Consider the following 20,777-nt stretch of genomic DNA (forward strand, 5'->3'; position numbering starts at 1 on the left):
TAAATGGCAATAGAAAATGGGCTATGTATTGTGGATAAGCCATATTTATGGGTCTGTGCTTATGCTCTTTGGTATTTTGATATACCTTAATAATTAAAATAGGAAATAGAAATTAAAACTAGATTGAGGTGCCATTTATATCTACTGAATTTGTAAAAAATTAACAAGCCTGAGAGTCAAGAGTTGGTGTAGATATGGACCTATAGAGAACTCTTAAACTGCATCTAGCCTATGACTTAGCATTTCCACCTCTGAGTGTAAATTATCTAGAGCAATGTTTTTCAAACTTTTATAAATATGGTCCCCACACTGAAAAATACATTTTACTTCATGATCCAATATACATACATGAAATAAAAGTTTCAGTTTTCCTTAAGTGTGTATAATAAAAGTAAAATATAACAGCATATATAATAAATATGAATTTAATAATATTTAAACAAAATAGAAATCCCAAATTAAACACTGCAAAAAAATTTAAGAGATATTTTATTTACTATAGTGTGTCTCCTTTCATATGTTTATTGTGGGCGTAGTTTGTTTCCTATGAATTTGTGCATATCACTATGATATTTTCTATTGCAGTCTATTCCACCTAAAAACAATGCTGATTATGACGACTAAACCGATTTAATGACCCATTTACTAGATTGTAATCTGTAGTTTAAAAACCACTGCTTAGGAGAACATTCTTGCTCACATCTATCAGAAGACATGCTTGAATGTTCATAGCAGCCTTGCTTGTATACCCGCTTCCCCCAAATGGGAAGCAGCTGAAATATATACTGATAAGAGGTGGACAAATACATTATAGTATATTTATGTAATAGAATAATATTCCAAGATAATTTAGCCACAGCACACCTATCAATATGGATGACTTTGAGGATGTATATTGAGTAAAAATATCAAGCCACACCATATATGTATTATGATTTAATTTATATACGATTCAAACATAAGCTAAACTGTATAATATATAAATAGGGATATATTTGTCTTCAAACTATGAAGAAAGCAATAGAAGGATAAGAGCCAAAGTTTCATGACAACGTTTAGCCTTTTAGAGGATCAGGGGACTTCAAAGCTAATGGTAAAGTTATGTTTTTTAGTTGGATGGTTGTGGGTACAGGGCTGCTCTTTTTATTGTAATACCATACACATTTGTCACAGATTATTTTTATAGATACAGTCATGTGTTGCATAACAACATTTTGGTCAATGAAGGACCATGTATACTATGGTGGTCCCATAAGATTATAATGGAGCTGAAAATTTTCTATTACCTGGTGACGTCATAGCTGTCATAATGTCGTAGCACAACACATTATGCATTTATGATGATGCTTGTATGAACAAACCTACTGCGCTGTGTGTCTTATAAAAGTATAGCACATATAATTATAGTAGTGGGCTATACCATCTAACTTTGCCTAAGAACACTCTTTATGATGCTCGCACAACAATGAAATCACCTAATGACACATTTCTCAGAACATATTCCCATCCTTAAGTGGCATGTGACTATATTCAGTGTTTAAAATACTGTTAAGTAGAAGTAAAATAAAATCAACAATTGAGATTGCAGTTTTAAAAAATTAGACTATAAGAGGTACCTTTTTTTATTCCTTAAACTCATCACGTTTTTCATTCTATCACTGCATCTTACCTTAAATTTAGTTCATCCTCAAATCTTTTAGAGAGTGTTTGATAATGAGTAAATATAGAAGTATAAAATAAATTGAGACTTAGGGATCAGATGAGCATCAATGATAGATCAGGTATGGAATAAAGGTCTGGGGTTTATACTGAGCATATTACTTAACCCTTTTCCTGTTTAGAAAAGAAAAAGTGCAGCTTGCTGCCAGCATTAATTTAACATCATGCGTAGGAATGCTACATTTTCTAGGAACTGCTATTTTCAGCAATGAGAATCACTATATTTTGTAAATGGAAATATCACTACTGAAAATAGAATGCTATAAATAGAAATGATGTCATTTCTTTCCAAAGACTATTGATATACTAGAGCGATGTGAAAATATTAATATAAGTGAGATATTTTGTGGCAAACTTTGGGGGTAAGGTTAGGACTATAAGCTGCGAGTTTTCTTGGTTGTAAGTGCTGCAGCCGCAAGCGCCCCCTGGCGAGTATTCTCAGAGCAAACGGGAAATAGGTTAATAAGAAAACTGTTTTTGTCTTGATGTGTCTGTTTGTCGTCTGCTTTCTGGTTGACAGGCAGACTGGGCTTGAGGGAAGGATGCTGTTAAAAATGACTTGGATTCTTTAAAAAAGCATGTGAGGCTAGATAAAGGGCCTTAATAAATATGGGACGGGTTGACAAAAGTTGAAGTTTAGGAAAGAGATAATATCAGAAAATGGATTTCAGTTTTATGTTAGTTTGAGGTGACAGCAGATAATCCAAGTGGAGGTATTGTATAGAAAGTTGATAATGTGAGATTAGTGATTGGGAGAGAGTCAGGGCTGGATTGTGGATTGTGTAGTCTTTCAGACAAATGTGACCATTAGCCAAAAGAGTGGGTAAATTTTCTGAGAGAAAAGCTATGAGAGAGTAGTGGGAAACCAAGAATTGAGTCATGGATACATCCTTCAATTAGGTATCATTTAGGTATCTCTGGCAAGTGAGAAGAACATTCAGTTAAAAATTGTAGCAGTTTTAATATTCTGGATATTCTTCCTATGAACAAAATAGTTTTGGTACTAAAACAGACTTGCAATTTTTCATTCTTTAGAGAAATTGTTTCTTTAAAAAGTATTTTCTTCCAAATTATACTCAATAAGAGTGTAATATTTAGTTTAGCTACACATGTATTTTTCTTAATTAGAATGTTTTTTTTTTTTATTTTGTTTTTCTCTTATTACATACCTGAATCCCCAAAGTTTCTGAATGTGGCTTAATACTTGGTATCCATACTTAATACTTGGTATCCATACTTAATACTTGGTGTATATATACTCTTTTATATTTTTCATCTTAAACTAATAAATAGATACCATGCTTAGTTTGCTTGAAAAGCTATGGGCATGTCACAGGAAGGAAAATGAAAATTTTTATTATGAAAGCTAGTTAATCTTTACATTATCAATCAAGATCTAAAACTTTTTAAATAAAATAATTTTTTCTCAAAAATACCATCTCACCAATAATTTTCTTTTTTTATTTTCCATAGAGAGAATCAGGATTGAAACAGGACATAAATGACCTTATAAAACGGAAAATTGCAGTAGATGAAGAAAATGCATTCTTAAGGAAAGAATTCAGTGACTTGCAGAAGAAATTTAATGATAAAAGGCAAGAAGTTAAGGTGTGTTGACTTGTACATAGTTTTATAGTACTATTGCTTTGAAGTCCTACTTTAAACTTTGTCAGCTTTTGTGGCAAAGAAAGTGACAAGCTTGGAGGAAAAATTGCCTTAGGCCCTGCTATACCAGTTTTCTCACATACAAAAACTCTGATAAAGATGCTTTAAAGCTAAGACTCCAAGCTTTATAACTTTCAGATAAATAGTTAATGATGGAAATGGAGCTAAGAAAGTAGGAGTGTGAATATGTGGCTTCTTGTAATTAGATTCTGATGGGACTGGCATTATTAATTGATAAAACCCAGGTCTGGGAGGATATGTCTGTGTGGGTCTCAAAAATAGCTGGGGACAGCATCAAAGGCAGCTTGATCAATTAATGGGCTCTTTGCAAATGTGTACTCATCAAAGCTGTCATCCAGTGAAAAAATATGACCCATCCACCTGCATGAAAAGAGGCCAATAAAAGTATACAGGTGACCTTGGCCGTCAAATATAGAAGAAGCTGCTGTGAGGGTAAAGCTGCACAGTTTATATTTGCTGATTATTTTTCACCATTTTTGTTTGTTTGTTTGTTTATCGGCCCGTGTGGTACTGTTCTACAGGTCACTAAAGAATGTGTACACAATAAGGAAGAGCAAAACAGACTGGTTATAAAAAATCTGGAGGAGGAAAATGAGAAGTTAAGTACCCGTTGCGCTGACTTGCTAAATGACCTGGAGAAACTGAGGAAGCAGGAAGCACATTGGAGAAAAGAAAAATATAGCATTGATGCAAAAGTAAAGGTATGCAGTGTGAATGGAATCCACACTATTATTTTAGATCTAACTTCTTTTGGGAAGTTTATTATGTGTTATTTTCTTTAAATAACAAGTTATATATTCAAATCCACCAGTGGGGACTAGCATTAATTTATATTCCTTCACTTAAGACCCATGGCTTTTTAAAAATTGATGTTGCAAAGCAGGAAACTGACTTCAAATAGTTATCTAAAGTGTAATCATTAAAAAATAAAGGATAGTGCATTTTGAAATAAAACATGTTTTAAAAATCATGTTTAGAATCATGAGTTATTGCTTTTTTCAGTTAGGGTTTAAATTTATAAATACAACTAGAATTAATTGTAATTCTAAATTAATTGTAAGTCTTTTAAAATAAAATGTAAGAAAAGCATAAAACAGTTAAAAAATACTCATGTTTCAAAGATGGTGCTTTTCTTTGGCTTAAGAGGGCCTATTGCTAGTAAAATTTTATTTTTATAGAATATAAAAGGCACAGTCAATCTTTATAATATTCTTATACCCTTTGATAAAAAAAAGTATAATACCTTTTGTGGCTTTCTCTTTGTCTTGAGAATGTTTTTGTTCAGTTTTATCCATTGAATTTTGGGTTTCTCTCTTATAGATTAATATAACATTTTGAATGATTTATTGCCTTTTTAGAATCAGGAATTTAAAAGATTATTTTTTATTTCAGAGAAGACTAGGTATTCATGACAAGAGCAGATAGGCAGATTTACATATAGAAAATATGTTTGACAGCTTGTAGATTTTTTTCCCTTACTATTTCTCTCTTCCCCACTCCCCTGGCTGAATATGACACCAAATAGAGGTCATGGAGAGAGAATGATATGTATGTATTTGAAGCAGTATCTGTTAAAGAGAATAAAATATTTCTCCTTTTTATTAAAGCATAGTGCACATATAAAATAAACACACAGACAATAAGTGCACAGTTCAGTAATTACCACAAAGTGAACACGACCAAAGTGAACACGACCATCTAACCATGTAAGAGCATTACCAGCATCCTTGAAGTCCTTCTTCTGTCCCCATTTAGTCATTATCCCTTCCATTCTCTTCAAAGATAGCTATTCTCTTGACTTACAACACCATATATTAGTTTTGTTTTTAAATTATAATATAAGGTAATACATAGCGTATTTTTTGTGTGTTTGGCTTCTTAAGTTCAACATGGCAATTTTGAAATTCATTCATGTTGTTGCTTGTGGCTGCCATTCATTTTTTTCATTGCTAGTGTGGTATTCCATTGTATGAATACACCCCAGTTTATCTATTCTTCATTCGGTTAGGTTGTTTGCCTTTGGGAGCTATTACAGATAATGCTGCTATGAACGAACATTCATGTACTGACATAAACGTGTACAGTTGTGGCATGTTTCTGTTGTACTACGTAGCAGTGGAATTACCTGTCTTTACTTGTAAGAGATAATTCCAGACTGCATTCCAAAATGGTAGAGTTTACATTTCTAACAGGAGTATATAAGAATCCTGGTCTCTCTATATCTTCATTATACTTGATGTTGATAGTTTTTTGTTTTGAATAGTAACTATTCTGGTGGGTATGTAGTGGTATTTTAGTGATATTTTATTGTGGTTTTAATTTGCATTTTCCTGCCTAACAGTGAGGTTGGGGCCTTTTTATATGCTTATTGGCCTTCTCTGTGTCCTCTTTGATGAAGTGTTTGTTTAGGTTTTTTCCTCAGTTTTTAATTGATGTGCTTATCTTTTTAACTAACTTTTAAAGAAATTTTATTAAATTTATTGAGGTGACATTGGTTAATAAAATTATATAGGTTTTAAGTGTACAGTTCTATAATACATCATCTGTATATTGCATTGTGTGTTTACAGCCCAGAGTCAAATCTCCTTCTGTCACCATATATTTGACCCTCTTTTTTCGCTGCCACCTTTTTGCCTCTGGTAACTAACTATACTGTTGTTTTCGTCTGTGGTTTTTGTTTGTTTGTTTTTTGTTTGTTTATTGCTTTTAGTTTTATATTTCCGATATGCGTGAAATCATGTGGTTTATGCCTTTTTCTGTCTGACTTATTTTACTTAGCATGATAATCTCAAGATTCATTTATGTTGTTGCAAATTGCAGTATTTCATCTTTTCTTATGTCTGAGTATTCTATTCTATATATGTACCAAATCTTCTTTATCCAGTTATTTATCAGAGGACATTTCACTTCTTTCTAGGTCTTGCCCACCGTGAATAATGCTGCAGTGAATATAGGGATACACAAATCTTTATGAATGTTTTCAAATTTTGGGGGTAGATACATAGAAGAGGGATTGCTGGGTCATATGGTAGTTCTATTTTTAATTTTTTGAGGGACCTCACTACTGTTTTCTGTAGTTGCTGTACCAATTTACATTTCCAAAACAATTTATGAGAGTTTCTTTTTCTCTACTACCTCTCCAACACTGTCTTGTTGATAAATAGACATTCTAACAAGTGTGAGGTGGTATTGCATTGTGGTTTTGATTTGCATTTTTTCTTATAGCTAGTGAAGTCGAGCTTCCTTTCATATATTTGTGGGCCATTTGTATGTCTTCTTGGGACAAGTGTCTGTTCAGGTCCTCTGCTCATTTTTTAATTGGATTTTTTTTTTTGAGTTATATGAGTTTTTGTATAGTTTGGATATTAGCCTCTTATCGGAGATGTTGTTTGCAAATATCTTTTCCTATTTCGTCAGTTGCCTTTTTGTTTTGTTGATGAATTCTTTTGCTGTGTAGAAGCTTTTTAGTTCAATATAGTCCCATTCATTTATTTTTGTTTTTACTCCCCTTGCCTGTGAGGTTAAATTTATAAAATCCAAAGACCAAGGTTCATAAATTTAGTACCTGTTTTCTTCTATGTATTTTATTATTTCAGGTTTTATATTTAGATGTTTGATCCATTTTGAGTTAATATTTTGTAGTTTCATTCTTTTGCATGTGGCTTTTTAATTTTCCCAGCACCATTTATTGAAGAGGCTTCCTTTTCTCTATTGTATGTTTTTGGCTCCTTAGTGGAAAATTATTTGCCCATATATATATATGTGGGTTTATTTTTGGGCTCTCAATTCTGTTCCATTGATTTGTGTGTTTGTTTTTCTGCCAGTACCATGCTGTTTTGATTATCGTTGCTTTGTAGTATAATTTGAAGTCAGAGTGCGATGCCACCAGCTTTGTTCTTTTTTTCTCAGGATTGATTTCGCTATTCAGGGTCTTTCATGCTTCGATACAAATCTGATGATTTCTTTTCTATTTCTTTTGAAAATGCCATTGGGTTGCATGAAATCTCTATGTTGCTTCGGTAATATGGCCATTTTAACTATGTCGATTTTTCCAGTTCATGAACATAGAATATTTTTTCATTTCTTTGTGTCTTTTTCAGTTTCTTTTAATAATGTCCTGTAGTTTTCATTGTATAAGTCCTTCACATTCTTTAAGTTTATTCCTAAGTATTTTATTCTTTTTGTTACAATTGCAGAAGGAATAGTGATTTTTTTAATTTTTCTGAAATTTCATTGTTAGTATATAGGAACACAATGGGTTTTTATACATTGATTTTGTATCCTGCAACTTTACTGTATTTGTTTATATTTTCTAATAGTTTTTGGTGGAGTCTTTAGGGTTTTCTATATAGAGAATCATGTCATCTGCAAAAACGACAATTTTACTTCTTCATTCCCAGTTTGGATGTCTTTTATTTCTTTCTCTTGCCTGATTGCTCTGGCTAGGACTTTCAGTACTACGTTGAATAATAGTGGTGAGAGTGGGCATCCTTGTATTGTTCCTGATCTTAGAGGAAAAGCTTTCAGTTTTTCTCCATTGCTTATATTAGCTGAGAGTTTGTCATGTATGGCCTTTATTATGTTGAGGTACTTTTCCTTCTATACCTATTTTATTGAGTATTTTAATCATCAATGGTCAATGGATATTGTATCTTTTAACATAGATTTTGTTGAAGAGGTCAGAAATGAATTTTAGTCCTAGTAATTATGATAGTCCCTATATGTCTGCACACATAAAAAGAATATATAACATAAGTACATACATATATATAGCTATTAAAATATAGTAAGGATGGATGTGTGTTCGTATGTATGCATAATTATTATGCATGATTATGAAAAAATGTGTCTTTTTGAATCAATTCATTACAGATATTTAAGGGAATAAATTAAATCAATTAGTGCACAATTAGGGAATGACTAAGCTATTGAGAAAATTGATTTCTGAGACTCTTTCTCAATTTTTATGTCAATTCTGCTTCTCTACAACCTTTAAACAGTTTGGTAGTATGATGAGGATAAGTGGTACTTCCTTGTGTTTATCAGATTACGGAAGTTCTCTTTTATTTGCAGTTTGTTGAGAGTCTTTTTTGATCATGAACGGGTTGCATTTTGCAAATGCTTTTTCTGCATCTGTTGAAATGATCATGTGGTTTTTGTCTTTTATTCTGTTGGTATGGTATATTACATTACTTGATTTTGAATGTTGAATGGACCTTACATTGCTGGGATATCATTATATGGCTCTGATATCAGGATAAAGCTCGCCTTATAGAATGAGTTAGGTAGTGTTTCCTCTTCTTATGGTTTTTTTTTTTTTTTTTGGAAGAATTTGAGAATTGGTATTAATTCTTTTAAAACATTTGGTAGAATTCACCAGTGAAGCTATCTGGTTCTGGAATATTCTATGTTGGGAGGTTTTGATTCAACCTCTGATTCAACTCATTAAACCTCTTCACTATTATAGGTCTATCAATGTTTTCTTTTCTTCGTGATTTAAAAAAAATTTATTTTATTTTCTAAAAATTATTTAATGTCACCACATATTTGACCCCTTTTACCCCATCTACCTCCCTCCTGCTCCCTTCCCCTCTACCCTCTGGTAACCACTAGTCTATTGTCCATGTCCATGAGTCTCTGTTTGTCCTGTTCATTTAATATTTTCCTTTTCCTTGAGTCAGTTTAAGTAATTTGTGTGTTTCTAGGAATTTGTCTATTTCATGTAGGTTTTATGATGGTTTTAAAATTGTTTATGGTATTTTCAAATAATCCATTTTTCTCTGTGGTTAGTAGTAGTGTCTTTACTTTCATTTCTTGTTTTAGTTATTTAATCCTTTTTTTAAAGCCAGGCTAAAGGTTTGTTAATTTTGTTGTCTTTTCAAAGAGTCAACTTTTGCTTTAATTGATTCTCTATTGTTTTGCTATTCCCTTTTTTTTTTTTTTTAAAGTGTTTATGCTACTCTTTATTATTTTCTTCCTTCTCCCTTTGGCTTTACTTTGATTTTTTTTCCTGTTTTTTCAAGATATAAAATTAGATTATTGATTTCGAGATATGTCTTCTTTTTAATGTACGTATTTACTGCTAAAAATTTCCCTCTGAGCATTGCATTTGCTGCATCCTCTAAGTTTTAGTATGTTGTGTTTTTGTTTTCATTCATCTCTGAATGTTGTCTAATTCTCTTGTGATTTGTTCTTTGAGTTATTGGTTATTTAAGAGTGTATTATTTGATTTCCACATATTTTTAAAATGTTCAGTTTTCTTTATGTTACCAAGTTCTAGCAATTATATCTATAGTTGTTATATCTTTTTGATGCATTGATTTTTCAATACATGTATCTATATAAAATGTTCTCCTTTGTCGCTTGTAACAGTTTTTGACTTAAAAGTTATTTTGTCCTGTATTATAATATCTACCTCAGTTCTCTTTTGGGTTGCTATTTTCATGTAATAGCTTTTCCCATTTTTAAATTTTTCAATCTGTTTGTTTCTTTAGATCTAAAGTAAGTGCATTTTAAACAACATATTGTTGTATAATGTTTTCTTTATCCATTCTGTCAATTTCTGCCTTTTGATTGGAGAGTTTAATCCATGTACATTTAAAGTAAATACTAGTAAGGAAAGACCAACTCTGCCATTTTATTATTTGTTTGCTTTATGTTCATTAGATTTCCTTTTGGTCTCTGAATGCTTCTGTTACTTTCTTTCTTCATGTTTAGTTTATCTTTTATGTAATGGCACATTTTGATTTTCTTCTCATTTCTTGTGTATATTGTGTTGATATTTTTTGTGGTTAGCTTGGGGATTACATTTTACATTTTTTTCATTAGAAACTTAAAACAACATAATTTAAAGTGATACAGCATACAAAAAAATTTCTCCTATATTGTTCTTTCTTTTGACCGTATGTTATTGTTGTCATAGTTACATCTTTATAAATTGTCTGCCCTGTAGGAAAGATTTATAATTTTTTACGTGCTTGTCATTGAAGTCATGCAGGAAATAAAAAGTAGAATTACAAACCAAATATACAAAAATGTTGGCTTTTATATTGCCCACACAGTACCCTTACTAGAGTCTTTATTTCTTCATACTGCTTTGAGTTAGTCTTGCATTTCTTCATTTCAATATGAGGGATTGTCATTTCTCATAGGGCGGATCTAGTAATGAACTCCCTCAGCTTTCATTTATCTGTGAGTGCCTTAATTATGAAATTTTGAACAACAGTTTTACTGGGTATAAAATTCAATGTTGACAGTTCTTTTAGCACATTAAATATGTCATAATACTTCTTTCTGTCTTCCATCATTTTCGATGATAAATCAGTTGATATTTTCATTAATGATCTCTTGTATGTGACCAGTTACTCCATTGTTACTTTCAATATTCTCTTTGTTTTTAGCTGAATTTCAAAAGTTTGATTATAATGTATCTCAACATGGATTTCTTTCTACTGATTGTACTTGGAGTTTGTTGAGTCTTTGGATTTTTAGATGTGTATCTTTCATCAAAATTGGGAGGTTTTGGGTCATTATTTTTCAAATGTTATTTCTGTGCTCTTTCCTCCTTTTGAGACTCCTATAATGTATATGCTAGTCTTATTAGTGGTGTCCCACTGTTCTCATAGGCTATGTTCACTTTTCTTTATCATTTTTTCTTTCTACTCTTCAGATTCAATAATTTTACTTGTTCTATCTTCTAGTTTGCTGATTATTTCTTCTACCTTATTATATTTGTTGTTGAAACCTCTGGTGAATTATTCATATTTTGTGTTGTTCTTTTTAACTCCAGAATTTGTTTGATTCTTTTTAAAATTATTATATCTTTATTGATGCTCTTTTGGTTTATACATTTTCTTGATTTCCTTTAGTTCTTTTTCTATATTTTTCTTTAGCTCCTTGAGTATATTTAAGACAGTTGTTATAAAGTTTTTGCCTTGTAAATCTGATACTGGAGTTACACAGGGATGCTTTCTGTTAATTTATACATATTCTTTAAATAATCTACACTTTCCTGTTTCTTGTATGCCTTGTAATTTTTTGTTGTTGTTGAAATTTGGGCATTTGAGTGTTATAATGTGGTAATTATGAAAATCAGATTCTGCCCCTTCCTGAGGAGTTCCTGCTTTTTTCATTGTTGAAAGTATGGTAGTCTCTTCATTTAGATAGTCTTTCAGAGACTTTATTCCTTGTTGCGTGTTGTCATTGAAGTCTCTATCCTTTAGCTTTTTTCAGCTCATGTTGTGACAGAGTTTTCCTTGAATGCTGAGAGCTAAAGTAAACAAACAAATAAAAGCAAAAAAATAACACAGACATGAAGCAAATTCCTATCTCCGTCTCTGTGCTGGGCCAGCTCTTCAGTACTTATCCAGATTTGCACTGAACCCAGAAGTCAGTCCAAGGTGAAAACATAGGGTCTTCTCTGGTCTTTTCTGAGCATGAATCTTTCCCTGAGCATGTGTATGGCTTTCTAAAGTCTCCCATATGCATGAGTATTTTTTTAACTATCCTAATTACCCAAAGAATCTCCCACAGTGTGTACTCTCACCCATAGGTATTTTATTGTGTATCTCAACCAATAGTCTTTTGCCTCAGGGATTTATGGTTTGTTAGTTTGCCTTGTGGTAATTTTGAGCCATATCCTTTATGTTTCCAGTCTGTGTTTCCGGTTAGGTCAAACAGAGATAATTACTTTGCATCACTCCTTCAGGTAGCTCCCAGAAAAGTTAGAACAGATACACATAATAATTTACCAATAAAGTCTGTTCTGCTCCCTTCCAAACCAGCAACCAGGATCCCCTACTAGGAACATGGGCCACTGCCACTAAAAGAGCTTTTGTGCTCTAAGATTCCCAGGCTTTAACATGGCTAATGTGCTGGGGAGGGAAGTGGAGAAGGGCAAGTAAAAACTCCACAAATCTTTCATCTCATTTTCAAGTTGCTTTTTTCTTGGTTCATTCGCTTGGTTGCTTAAACTTTTGAATACATTCAAAGGTTTTTCTGTCATTGGTTCTGTCAATTTATGCTTGCTTTTTGGTGTTCCTTTCAGGGCAAGAATGCTTGGAGCTGCATACTCTGCCATTTTGCTGATGTCACTCATTGTATTCATTTTTAAATGATAGCTTTACCTAGATATAGGATTTTGTGTTGGCACACTTTTTTCTTTGAACACTTTGAATATCGTATCTTACACTTTCCGTCCTCCATTATTTCTGAAGAAGAGTCATTTGTTAATCTTACTGAGGTCTCTTGTAAATGATGAGTCATTGCTTGTGGTTTCAAAGAATTTCTTCTTGTCTTTGGCTTCCAACATTTTTACTATGATGTGTCTGTGGATCTCTGTGTGGATACTACTTGGAGTTTGTTAAGCTTCTTGCATGTGTAGAATAATGTTTTTCAGTGTTGTCGGGTAGTTTTCAGCCATTTCTTTGAATATTTTTTTCTGTTCTTTATACTCTTGCCTCTCCTGGTAGTCCCGTTATTCTTATGTTGTTGCATTTCGTAGCATCCCACATTTCTCTGAGGCTATAAATTTTTCATTATTCTTTTTATCGATTTATCTTCAAGTTTGTTGTTTTTATTGCTGTCAGTTTATATTAAATGTTGAGAGCTCCTCTAGTGAGTTTTTTTTTTCATTTTCATTATTGTGTGTTTTAGCTCAAGAATTTCCATTTTGATGTTTTAAAATTATGTCATTTTATTGATGAGATCTTGTCATTTTAACTTTTTATATTTTTTAAGATATGGTAGATTTTAAAGCATGGTTTTCTTTAAATATATTTAAATTTGAATAAATTAAGAATAAATATTAAATTTAGAAAATTTTAATGTTCAATATTAAAAGAATATTAAATAAATATTAAGCAAATAGAATACAAATTTAAATAGATTTATAATGGCTGTTTTGAAGTCCTTGTGAAGTCTGACATCTGGATCTTCTTGTGGCAGTTTCTGTTGCCTGATTCCTCTCTTCTCTATGGATGATACTGTCCTGTTTCTTCACATTTTAACTTTTTGTTGAGAGTGGACATTTAACATTATATAGTGTGGCAGGTTTGGATACCAATTCCTCATTGCTGCATCCCCAGGGCTCATTGATGTTTGCTCGTTTGGTTGTTTAGTGGTTTGGCTGAACCATTTTAGTAATGTCTATTTCCCCTGCAGTGTACAGCCTCTGATGTTGCTTTTCAGAAAGCACAGACTTGAACATGTCCACATTCACCCTGGGTTCATAGTGATTTTAGCAGGGCTCACTTTCACTGTTCTCTTGATTTTTCTATTAATATGTCTGTCACTGTTGGTGTTGGTCTCCAAAAATTGCTGACTGATTTTTCTATTGTTTTTGACAGCTGTTGGTCTCCAAAAATTGCTGACTGATTTTTCTATTGTTTTTGACAATGTCCTGGGACACAAATTGCTTCACATCAGATTTAATTAAATCTGAGCTTCTTTGTAGTGTGGTTACTTTTTAAAAAATTTGATAAAATAAACATTACATAAAATTCGCAATCTTTCCCATTTTAAGTATACAGTTTAGTAGTAAAAAGTATATTGACATTGCTGCACAACCAATTTCCAGAACTTCTTTATCTTCCAAAAATGAAACTACAATCATTAAACAACTCCTCACTTTCCCCTCTGCACAGCCCCTGACATTCACCATTCTACTTTTTGTTTCTATGAGTTTGACTACTCTAGATACCGCATATAAATAGAATCATATTTTCATTTTTGTAGCTGGTTTATTTGGCTTCTTGTAATGATCTCAAGGTACATTTATGCTATTGCATATGTCAAAAATGTCTTTCCTTTTTTTTCATTGTGGTAAAAAACACGTAACATAAAATCTGCCACATTAACCATTTGTATGTGTTCAGTTCAGTAGTGTTGTTTATATTTCACTGCTGTGAAAGAGATCGCTAGAATTTTTTCAACTCGTAGAATTGTAACTCTGTACCCATTAATAATAATTCTTTATTGTTCCCTAACACTAGCCCTTGGTGACCATCATTCTACTTTGTGTATCTATGAATTTGACTGCTCTTAAAAGCTCATATAGGTGGAATCATATGGTAATTGTCCTTTTGTGACCAATTTATTTCATTTACCATAATGTCCTCAAGGTTCATCCATGTTGCAGCATACAACAGGATTTGTTTTTCTTTTTAAGGCTGCACTGTGTTTCTTATGTATATATTTTATTTATTCATCTGACATTTGAATTGACATTCCACACCTTGGCTATTGTGAGCAGTGCTGCTCTGAACATGGGTATGCAAATATCCTTTCAAGACCCTGCTTTCTATTTTTTTGAATATATACTCAAAAATGGGATTGCTGAATTATATGGTAGTTCCATTTTTAATGTTTTGAGGAACCCCATATTGTTTTCTGTTTTCCATGCAGGTCACACCACTTTACAGTCCTTCTAGCAATGTACAAGGGTTCCAACTTCTCTTATCTCAGCTAACACTTGTTATTTTTTTTTCTCTTCTTTTTTTCCTCCTTCTCTGCCTCTCCCTCTCTCTGTATCTTTTGCTTCCTCCCCTCTTCCCCTCTCTCTTCCTTTTCCCTCCCATTCCTCCCTCTCTTCCTTTTTTCTTCTTCCTCTTCCTCTTCTTTCCTCTTCCTCTTCTTCCTGTCGTTTCTGAGAAGAGTAACCTGTGACTGATATAAAAGTTATTGTTTGCATTAAAATTTTTTTGATTAAATGAAAACAAAAATTAAAATTTAAAACACTAATTTTTACTGTCATTTTGTAGACTAGTTAGCTAAATCTAACAGACTCATTTTTATTTATTTATTTCATATTAATTATATTTGATTTTTATCTGTATTTTAATTTTAGGCCTTTGAAGATAATTTAATCCAAGCAAGGAAAGAAATTGAAGTTTCACAGAGTAAATATAATGCTCTGTCATTACAGTTAAATAACAAACAGACTGAACTTATCCAGAAGGATATGGATATTACTCTGGTCAGGCAAGTATATTCAATTTTTAATTTAACATTATAGAAATAGCATTAATTGTTCAGAATGGCAGCATTTACGTTTATTATTAACACCCCAAAATGACAACAGTGTATCATTGATGGGTACATACGTTTATGCATTGAAACTATGCGGAACTATATGCATCAAGCTGGAAATAGTTTACTGGAGAGAACCAGGGGCTTCACAGGAATGGGAAAAGCATGCTCAACAAGGAGGCTTGTTTCGATTTTTAACAAGGATGATGCATTCATTTATTGTTTCCTTTTAAAATTCCTAGCCATATGCTATATATAATATTCATTATTGTGACAATGAAAAATAATGAGAAACCCATTTTGACTTTTTATTTTATCATATCGTAAGTAGTATTAGTTTGTGAAAGTCAATATCAAAATAGTATTGTAGTGCTACTCAAAGTGGGATTACTTGAAAAACTTGTGTTTTTAAGAATTTTGAAAGATTTTAAACTATCTATTAATATATAATTACCTTTATCAGAAAATAGCATTAGAACAAATAATAAATATATAAACATATACATATATATATTACGTCATGTGTATATGCATACATACCCATATATATGTATGTATAGTTTTTTTACTTAATTAAAATAAATCATACAAAGTTTATCATATAACTCTATAAGCACAATTTCATCCCCTGGTGCTACCACTATATATAGTATGTGTGTGTGTAAAATGTATTTATATGTCATAAATACATAAATATCACATATTCATATATTTATATATTTAGCATATTGCAAGAGATACATATATACACACATATATGTGCATATGTATATGAGTAGGATTTTATATAGTAATCTGTTACCCAAGCAAAGATTCATTTTGACATAGTTTAAAAAACTTTTTATCACAGGGGTGAGGAAAAGTATAAACTTTGTAGATGATAGACTGGTTGGCTAATCTATTCATGTTATAATTATTTTTTTAAGTCAATAATTTGATGAAGTCAGATAATTCTAAGTAGTAATAGAATCTTAGATTTAGATGAAATTTTAAAATTATTTATTCTTATCTTCTTTTCAATAAGATAATATAGCTTTTAGTCTTTGCTTGATACTTTTACTTTATGTTTCTTTGTTCTTTTCAAGACTGTTCTTATAATTTTATATTATTTGAATTTGAACATCGTTTCATATATTGAGTTGAAATTTGCCTTTTTATATTATCCACTTATTTATTTTGGTTCCTTATCTAGAGAATCTCAGAGGTACTCTAATCTCTGTTCTACAGCACAGATCTTGAAATAATAGAAGATAACTTTATCAATAACATTTTTTATGAATTTATTAAACTCCTCTTATTTCTCATTTTTCATATATATATATTTCACAGATGTTATACTATTTGGGATTCCCTTTCTGAATACATTCCATAATGTCAGCATCTATATCAACAATATTTTTCTTAAAATATGGCACCTATAACTGCACAAAATATTCCAATGGTGACCTTTCCTTTTTAGAGTATGATGGTACTAAGCTATTGGGTAGAACATGGGATTCATCCCAGGGTATAATGCAGTGTTAAGTGCATGAAGTTTTAATAATTATGTTTTCTACTAACTTTTGCCCCTGTGTTTGTATACATGAATTTAGAGTGTAGTAAGAGCTATAAACTACAGCAAATAGGGCAATAATATCCAATTATGAACATTTTCTTATAGAATGATATAAGAATGGACCATATGTAATTTCGAGTTTTATAGTAAGAACTCATAGAGGATGAGGAAGTAGCAGAGTTGTAAGTTTGAATCAGAAGACGTTGACACAGACCCTCATTATAGGATAGTAGTTGAAATATCTGCAGTTTCTCCTGAGTTGTCTGAATAAAGATTACCTATTGGATATACTACATATTTTCTTTCTTTCATCATTTTTACTTCTTGCGAGTGGGTGGTTCGGTGGTGGTTTTGATATACTAGCATCTCTTTCTTGAATTTGTATGTTGTACAAAAGACACAAAGCCATAATTGTGGGATACATGATCAAGGCACTTTCTTATTTGAATATACTTTTTCTTTTTGATAAACAATGTAGTTAACATAACTTTATTTCTTTATGAGTTTATTTCTTTGGTATTCATTATCATTTGCATATTTATTGAATATTTAATTCATGTAACCCATTGTGCTTGGAATGTTATTATGAACTACGTGAAATGCTTTTTACCCTGAGTTAGAGTATAAATAAATAAGTGTATAAATACATTTATAATAATACACATGTCTGTAATATATACAGAGTAACTTAATATATACCTGGAACTTGAATGAAAAAATCTAGCCAATTAAGTTACCTAAAATTTTTGCCTTAATTGTTAATGGTTTTATGATTATGTAGAGGATGGGCTAAATGAATATTAGCCCACCTTCCATTGAGTTTAGAATTTTTCTTAGAAATTAGTTGTAAATCTTCTATAAAAAAATGAAAAAATAGAGCTCAAGACAATGCAGTCATAATTTTGGTTAGGAGTATCATCACAGTCAGAATCCTGAAATTGGATTGACAAATCTGGATTGCTGGTGTCCCCAGGCATTTAGCAGAAGCAAGTATAAATTATACTTGCTTGGATGATGATAAAACAATTATTTCTTCAAATTATGTCTACAGTTTTGCAAATAAATGTCTTGTACATAGTCAGAAATATCATCTATTTAGTAAGGCAAAAGTAAAAATTTAAAAACATAAGAACTAGAAATGAAGGAAAAAGGCCTTAGATTTGCCTATAATATGATTAATTCAAATCGAAAATTAAAAATATTTATAGAAACATTGTTTAAATTAATAAATGAGTTTAAGCACACTTGGTAGATACAAGTAAGTGTGTAAAATTTAATTGTACTTTTTTGCCACCGAAAAGGTTAGGATATGGATTTAGAAATAATATAATTTAAATATGACTAAAATATGAAGAATAAGTATAATGAGAAGTGTGTATTATATTTATACAAGGAACTATAAAACACTGAGAAAAATAAAAAGTCTGATATGTGCAGGGATATACAAAGTTCATGATTTGGAAAACTCAATATGATAAAGATGTCAGTTCTCTCCAAATAGAATTGAGATTCATATTATTAACAATAGGAAACCCTTACTACCCCTAGACCAGAAGGGGCAGGCTGTTATCAAATCTCTGTGAGAAGTCTAGCCCTGGGAAAGGCTAATAAGGATAATTATCCTTAGAGGAACAGAGAAACTGCCAACTGTGGCTCAGCAGAGAGGGAGCTAGGGAAAGAAATCCTTGACTTCTTTCATCTTTACCCTCTTTTCATCTAGCACTTCCATGTAATCAAAGTCAGACCCAGAGGACAAGGATCCAGTGTAATGTGGTCTGTAGTGGTTAGCCTCGTAGGCTAGAGTACTAGAAAGTAGAGCAGAGATGATGAAGATTGGATAAGAGAATACGTGGCTCATTCTCCATTATTGCTCTTTTTTTTTTCTTTTAGCTTTCCTGGGCATTTATTGCTTATTAATTTTTCTGTATAAACTTTAGAGTAAACTTGCTTATTTTTTGTTGGGTACTTAAGTAGAGCATCAAATTTGTAAGTAATTCTAAGAAGAACTGACATGTTTACAATGTCGTTCTTCATGTCTTAGAGTATGGTATGCTATTCCATTTGTTTCAGAACCTTTGTTTCCTTACAAAATGTTTTATGTTCTTTCTTTTAAGGGTTTTGGCATTTCTTGTGGCTTATTCCTAATCCAGTTTGTTGCTCCAGTTTGGATCTTAGAATAGAAGAAAGCCACATGTAAACATGTAATGTGAACAAGCAATAAATCTTCCCTGTAAGGCTGTTTGTTTGTTTGTTTGTTTGTTTTTTTATCAAACTTGAACTCTAAAGGGATATTCCTAAATTATCCCATAGCCCACATAGCATTGCTGTAACTTAAAGATCGTTGGTTTGTCTTTCAGCAACACAATATTTTTAACAGAACTTAAGATTCTTCCTGAGATGAGAAAAAGCATTGCTTGTTCTTAACATTCTCTCAGCTCAACCCACTTTCCTTTTCCATCAGACTTTCCTTTTTCATTCGTGTCTAGAGATAGCTTCTCAAGATCGAACCTGCCAATTAACTTTATTTTCCATAGAATTGATTTTCCTCATAACTGCTTTTATTATGAATTTTAATGCTATTATGTATGGCATCATTCTTTTCACTTCATCCATTTCATCATTCATTTCGTGTCATTTCATCATTTAACAACTGTCTTATCCCACATATTCAAAAAAACAGAGCCCGCGTGAAGGATTATGTTCTTGCTTGGGGAATTCAATTCCAAGGCAAAGTAAGTGAGAGAAGAAGAATCTGAGGCAGGAAAGCATAAAAAGTATTAAAGGAAATGCATTATTGTGCTGGATACTGCTTGACAAAGAGCTATGAAAAGACAGCATGTGCACAGAATTAGCCATTCAGGTTGATTCTGGACTCACTGTAGAGAGAAGTCACGCCCTGCAGCAATCCATCAGATGGAAAAAGAAAAAAAAAGTTACCTGTCTGGTTTCTTCTTGTGTTTTACCTTACTTTGGCCAAAGTTTGCTGCTTATATCATCATGCCTGTGCAGTAGCATTTTATCTTAATCTGGAAGTGGTGCAAGGAGACAAATGTGCTAGGCATGCAGCTCGTTGACCTCAAGTGATGGAACCACATGAACTGTATGAATTTCATAGGCTGAAGTGGTATTTAATAGGCTGAGGCAGAACAAAGAACTGAGACTCTAGGAGGCAGGTGAGGCTGAATCTGAAAAAGCACATTAGATATGTCTAATACAACAAAAAAATATTTAATAAGAGACAGGAATTGTCCTAGGTGCTCTTTAGCAGTGAATAAAAATGTCTCTGCTTTTACAGAGATTTTATTAAGATCATCTTCACATCTTGGCTTCCTATTAATAATTTAGAGAGGTATGATTTTTTTCATACTTTTTCTAGGCCTTCCTTCTAATTCCTTTAGTAACTCCTATTCAGAAGTATTCTTTTCCTCTGAGTATGCACAATAAAATTTTTTCCCCTTAATTCTAAATATTCTCCCTTTTATAATAAGCCCTGCTAGTTTTTCTTTACTTATTTTCAAATGAGGAAAGATCTAGACAAATTCAGTGTTTTCTAGTGGTCCAGATGTGTGTTTCATAAGCCTTCTTTGATACTTATTTTGAGTGTCAGTATCAAAATAAGTATCAAAGAAGGCTTATGAAACACACATCTGGACCACTAGAAAACACTGAATTTGTCTAGATCTTTCCTCATTCCAAGTTTCATATTTGCAACATTAGTGTACATTCCATTGTATCAACTTTTCAGAGTGGTGTAGAGAGACACAGAGAAAACATATCTATATGGTATTAG

At 31.9% G+C, this 20,777-nt stretch overlaps 1 protein-coding gene across 6 annotated transcripts in view; it reads left to right on the top strand.

Annotated features, from left to right (window-relative positions):
* CNTLN (centlein) overlaps nt 1-20,777 on the top strand; it is a 269,734-nt gene that overhangs the window by 70,515 nt on the left and 178,442 nt on the right. For all 6 annotated transcript variants that reach the window (XM_023533714.1, XM_011365337.2, XM_023533712.1 and 3 more), the window contains exons 4-6: nt 3,193-3,327; nt 3,927-4,106; nt 15,251-15,384. In XM_023533714.1, the coding sequence (XP_023389482.1) occupies nt 3,193-3,327; nt 3,927-4,106; nt 15,251-15,384 (449 nt within the window). The remainder of the gene's footprint in view (nt 1-3,192; nt 3,328-3,926; nt 4,107-15,250; nt 15,385-20,777) is intronic.

Source organism: Pteropus vampyrus, unplaced genomic scaffold, assembly GCF_000151845.1.
Source record: "Pteropus vampyrus isolate Shadow unplaced genomic scaffold, Pvam_2.0 Scaffold109, whole genome shotgun sequence".
Classification (NCBI taxonomy): domain Eukaryota; kingdom Metazoa; phylum Chordata; class Mammalia; order Chiroptera; family Pteropodidae; genus Pteropus; species Pteropus vampyrus.